Source organism: Drosophila pseudoobscura, chromosome 3 (assembly GCF_009870125.1).
Source record: "Drosophila pseudoobscura strain MV-25-SWS-2005 chromosome 3, UCI_Dpse_MV25, whole genome shotgun sequence".
NCBI lineage: Eukaryota > Metazoa > Arthropoda > Insecta > Diptera > Drosophilidae > Drosophila > Drosophila pseudoobscura.
The window spans coordinates 23,473,883-23,479,329 of NC_046680.1; the positions used below are offsets into that span (position 1 = coordinate 23,473,883).

Here is a 5,447-nt window from a genome sequence, read left to right on the forward strand (position 1 = left end):
GTAATGGATGTTTGTGTGTGTGTGTGTCTGAATGGCTGGCATTAAGTATTTTGAGAGCCCTTTTTAATCGTATTTGTGGCTGATGGATTTTTCCTTTTCCAGGTCCATAGGGCACTCTGAATGCCATGGCACTGGATCCGGCCACCAACTAAGGACGATGGCGGACACGACACACATCTACTGGAGCGGCACAGGTCCGGCCGCCCAAGTGTAATGGATGTTTGTGTGTGTGTGTGTCTGAATGGCAGGCGGTAAGTATTTAATTGCTTTGATGGCGGCAGCGTCCGTTGTTAATTTTTGTTGTGGCATGCGATTGATATGCATTTGTCATTTAATCCATTTCAGTGGCAGAGATGTGTCCAGTTAGTACACAGCGTTCCAGGATATCTGGTTGTCAAGAAGGTACCTCATGTTGCGGGCGTAGGCCTTAATGCCATCCATGGAGTCGTCATCTGTCCACATCTCATCGTCATCGTTTTCTTCATCCGTTTCAGGATCCGTCTCTGGAGTGGCGGCTGGCGTTGGCGTTTTTTGTGGTGGCTGTGGAGCTGGGGCAGCCACAGTTGCTGCTGTCATTGTTGGTGGATTTTCCGATGTCACTGGAACTGCTGGAGTTGCCGTCACTGCCTGGGATTGGATGAGCGAGGTGATTTTTTTTTTTTTTTTTTTTTGGTTGTGTTCGTCTTGCGAACTAAATTGGCCGTCTCTCTTCATGTCAAACCAATCCCATCGCCACCTGCATTAGCAGGGGGGGAGGGAGGCTGACATGAAGAGAGAACCGTTTTATTTGATTATACTCTTAAAATTAGCATATTTTACAAATTGTTTCGCGCCGGCTGCTTATCTACATTACATGTAGTTGCAGAAGTGGCTGTTGATTGGTTTTTTCTGTTGTGTTCGTCTAGCGAACTAAATTGGCAGTCTCTCTTCATGTCGAACCAATCCCATCGCCACCTGCATTAGCAGGGGGGGAGGGAGGCTGACATGAAGAGAGAACCGTTTTATTTGATTATACTCTTAAAATTAGCATATTTTACAAATAGTTTCGCGCCGGCTGCTTATCTACATTACATGTAGTTGCAGAGGTGGCTGTTAATTGACAGGGTAACATTTGTTACGATATTGGCTTATTTGGTATTTTTTAGTAGGTATCGATAGTTTATCTAAATGCTAGGGTAACACTATACTTATTGCTACTTTGTTTACATTATTTTTAATTGTTTTTATTTTGATTTCAGGTGGAGTATGCAGCCGTGGAGAACATCACTACGTCTATTGGTCTCGTCATCAGCTGCGAAGTGGAATCCTTGCGAGTGTCGGCGCTAAACTGGGACTGCAGGACAGCATCAACAGGGCTGAAGCTGGCCGAGGTCCAGTGCATCGTCATTCTGGATGTGGATTTCGATTTTCTGTGAAGGTGAGTGGATTCGTATCTGTGGAAGAATAAAAGGGGTTTTAGTTTCTTTTCAGCCGCCGCCATCATCTGGATTCTGGAGCTGCCGCTGTTCATCATCAGGTTCTCTGCTGGGGCCGTCATTTGCCTGCGTAGCAGCTGCATTTGCGCTACTGCGGCTGATTTCCATGTTGTGTGTTGCAAATGGATTGCGCAGCCAGTTCTCGCGTCTGACTTGGAGCAGTATTGTTTGGATGGCTGTCAGGCTTCTGTTGCTGTTTGGATTGTGCTCTTCAATCATTGCGGTATACCTTGGCCTGGCCAGCCTTCTTGGAATGTATGGATGCGTTGCGATCTCACAGGCAAGTAAGTTTGTGTGCTGCATTAGTCGAGTGTAGTAGTTCCTGCAGAGTCTGTTAAAAACTTCTTCCACAGTTGCTACTTGGAGATCCGCATGCAGTGCATTGTTGCTCACATACCAGGGAGCATTCGTCATTGCTCTGAGAGCTTTGTTTTGGATCGTCTGGAGCTTGGCCATTTGCATGCTTGAAGTCAGTGGCCCCCAGACTGGCATGGCATACTGCCATTTTTAATGTGTAAACTTGCTCAGGGCACTTAGTGTGACCCTGACGCAATCTTTATTAATGTTCTTATTACTATTAGCAACATATAACATTATTTATGGAAACTTACAAATTTTTTAACATTTAGGTATTTTTTTAACATTACGGTAACATTGATAAAAATATACAGAAAAATACTATACAGTTATCGATTATTGGCTTTTGTAAACAAAGTTAAGATTGGCTTTTGTTTTCTTCTTTTTTTTTGACTTAGGCATAAAATTTTTGTAACGCCGCTCCTGGACCCCTCATCCGGTGCGAAACGGAGGCATGGACGACAGGGAGACCTCCAAGCATCAGCAACGCAAGCGCGGCATCGCCTCGTCCCTCTTTTCCTGGCCGAGTCCAATCGATGCAACTCTAAGAAGAACGGACGCATATGCTTCTTTCTGTGGATGAATATGAAACTCCTGGCTGATTTTAATATTATTTTATTTTCAGGTTTAAGTTTTGTTTGTATTTTATTTGCAGGTTTCGATTGGTTTGTTTGGAAGCTATCGTAGTAAGTGAATTAATTTGTGTTTTGGCTGATTATAAAATGTATTCTATTTGCAGGTTCAATTGGTTTATTTGGAGTTTTGCGTTGTATTTGGTAAGCGAGTCTATTTCTGTTTTGGCTGATTTTGATTGTATTTTATTTGCAGGTTTTGATTGGTTTGTTTGATGGCTATCGTAGTAAGTGAATTGATTTGTGTTTTGGCTGATTATTAAATGTATTCTATTTGCAGGTTCAATTGATTTATTTGGAGGTTTGCGTTGTATTTGGTAAGCGAGTCTATTTATGTTTTGGCTGATTTTGATTGTATTTTATTTGCAGATATTGATTGGTTCGTTTGGAAGCTAGCGTGGTAAGTAAATTAATTTGTGTTTTGACTGATTTTAATTGTATTTTATTTGCAGGTTCAATTGGTTTATTTGGAGGTGTGCGTTGAAATTGGTAAGCGAGTTTATTTCTGTTTTGGCTGATTTTAATTGTATTTTATTTGCAGATTGTGATTGGTTTGTTTGGAAGCTAGCGTGGTAAGTAAATTAATTTGTGTTTTGACTGATTTTAATTGTATTTTATTTGCAGGTTCAATTGGTTTATTTGGAGGTGTGCGTTGAATTTGGTAAGCGAGTTTATTTCTGTTTTGGCTGATTTTGATTGTATTATATTTGCAGGTTTTGATTGGTTTGCTTGAAGGTGATTTGGTAAGCGGTTTAATTTATGTTTTGGCTGCTTTTAATAAGTTTTATTTGTAGGTTTATACTTTCTGGACTTGGTGATAATGCGTCAATCCTCGCCGTAACCATTGGACCAAGTCTTAACCACTCGGCTGGAGGACGCCTTCCTTTTCATCCCCTCTGTGGTCTGGCACCATAATTTCTTGTATACCCAATGGCTGGCCCCTGATTCCTTCAAGTATTGTCTCCCTAGTGCATTTCCCTTGAGCATACATTCCTCTGTACATGTTCATTTGCAGTTCGCAGAATCTGTCCGTGTGTTTGTTTTGTTTTTTTTTTTCTTTCTACGGGCTCTTATTGTCCATTTTAGCCTTTTCTTCAATCTCCAATCCAAAGTTCAGCCATTTTATTTTTGATCCCGCAGGCGTTCAAGAAAGTTGTTTTAAGCCTATTGGAGTTGGGCAGGTTAGCCCCGGTCGTGTCAAGAGTTTGTGGCGGAAAGCGATTGGAATGTGGGAAATGGCTTGCGTTATTATTGTTTGTGTTCATGTCTGTAAATTATTCGGTAGTTTAGTTAGATGTAATGTATAGCAATGAGTTGTTTTATTGTTTGTTTTCTATTTGATTGAGGATATTTGTTGTTTTGTGATGTTCAGAATTGTTTGTAGTGTTATTTATATTGTCAGTATTTTTGGGGGGAAGGTTTTGCAGTAGAGTGTGAATTTGGCTAATTGACGCCATGATGTCCTTAATACTGAGCTCAATTACATTGAGCCTGTCTTCAAACCGCTTGTTCTCCTGTTCAGCGGGGCCCTCTGTCATTACTTTTGCAGACTGCGAGAGCGCCATCTGCTCCTCCCTCAGTCTACTCTGGAACTTCTCTAGGTGGCTGGCGGCTGGGTTGACATTCGTGAAACCGGTTTTTGGAGCCCGTCCCTTCCCTATTCTGTCCTTCATGTGGCTGGATGTTTGTTTGCTCCTTTCTCGGTTTCTCATCTTAGAGAGCCTTTTTTTTATTTCAGTGCTGTGAAAGCTAGGCTTGGGTTGGACAGTTCTGCCTGAGAAAGGGTTAGTGAAGCCCCTCCCTGGAATTTTCCGCCCTTCAACATAGTCGCCTTCATCCTTTGATTGGTCACCTGCAGTAGTGGGGCCCCATCTGTTTGGTTTGGGGTGCCTGGAGATCTCCTCCCATACACTCGGCTTTCCTAATGCCTTCCCTATGCGCCTGTCCATATTGACAATTTTGTCGATTTTGAGCTTGCTTCTGGCAGCTTTGAAGGCCGGGCAACCCTTAAAACAACTGACATGCTCTCCGCCGCAGTTAACACATTTGGCAGGGGTGTATCTGGGTTTGGTGCATGTAGTTGAGAGATGGTCACTGGCGCACTTCATGCACTTGGGTGCGTTTTTACAGTAATTCCTTGTGTGTCCGTAGGCCTGACATCTATGACACTGAAGCGGGTCCCTAGTCACCCATTTCCTCTCAAAAGCCACTGCCTGTCCACCTAGCTCGGAGATTTTTAAGATTTCATCATGAGAACCGTCCTGTTTATGCTCAATTTCAATTTCGAACATATTTATAGGCTGACCTGTAGACCTATGTTTCATATTGCTGGTGTATCTCACGATGTAGTGCCTTTTTTTAAGCTCAGAGGAAATCCACTCCCTTGTTGTTGAGTAATGCAAGTGTCGAAGTATATATCGAACACCTCGCTGCCCAATCTGCTGATGCGTGTGCATTGGTACTTTTTGGTCGTTGAGGAGTGTGGTGATCTTTTTATGGGCATCCATGTCAGCACATTGTATTCTGATCCCATTCCCAGGGGTACTTTTGGTTGTAAATCTACCTATTCCTGCTGTGTAGTTTAGTTTTTCCAAAAGAGGTACTATTGTTTTTACTCCTGAGATGTAAATGGAAGGTACCCTCTTACTCCTTGGCACTTCCTGCCATGGGAATAGGTCAGGCTGGTCAATCTGATCAGTATTGTTGGCAGTGAGCATTTCGCTGTGCATGCTAATTGGGGGAAGTGGCTGTCGTTGAAGATTGTTTGGCCCAGAACTGTCTTGGAATTCCCCTGTGTCAAGATTTTTCATATTGGAAGGTTGTGTTAATGGCTGATTTGTCTTTGTAGGGTTACGAATTTTAATTTTATTGAATTCTGAGGCAAATCTTTTGGCAGTGTCACTCTTGAATTTAGGGGTGTTGAAATCAAGATCTTGTTTTGGAAATTCATGAAAGGATTGGTCCTCGTCTGTTGTGTCCATTT

General features: G+C 42.4%; 1 protein-coding gene and 1 long non-coding RNA gene across 5 annotated transcripts; both read left to right on the plus strand.

Moving 5' to 3' along the window:
* The first annotated feature begins 1,151 nt into the window (after positions 1 to 1,151).
* On the plus strand, positions 1,152 to 1,978 carry LOC117183198 (uncharacterized). 3 transcript variants are annotated; one of them, XM_033378346.1, is made up of 3 exons: positions 1,152 to 1,417; positions 1,471 to 1,759; positions 1,829 to 1,978. In XM_033378346.1, the coding sequence occupies exons 1-3, from the start codon at positions 1,393 to 1,395 to the stop codon at positions 1,941 to 1,943; spliced, it is 429 nt and encodes a 142-aa protein (XP_033234237.1). In that variant the 5' UTR covers positions 1,152 to 1,392; the 3' UTR covers positions 1,944 to 1,978. The 3 variants fall into 3 exon arrangements, 1 of the variants encoding a protein (XP_033234237.1); XR_004468800.1 differs by having other exon boundaries at positions 1,153 to 1,417; positions 1,460 to 1,759; XR_004468799.1 differs by having other exon boundaries at positions 1,161 to 1,175; positions 1,239 to 1,759.
* Positions 1,979 to 2,169: 191 nt separating this feature from the next.
* On the plus strand, positions 2,170 to 3,838 carry LOC117183666 (uncharacterized). 2 transcript variants are annotated; one of them, XR_004468802.1, is made up of 3 exons: positions 2,170 to 2,518; positions 2,572 to 2,608; positions 2,661 to 3,838. It is a non-coding gene; the product is annotated as an uncharacterized lncRNA (long non-coding RNA). The 2 variants fall into 2 exon arrangements; XR_004468801.1 differs by having other exon boundaries at positions 2,572 to 3,838.
* The last annotated feature ends 1,609 nt before the right edge of the window (positions 3,839 to 5,447 follow it).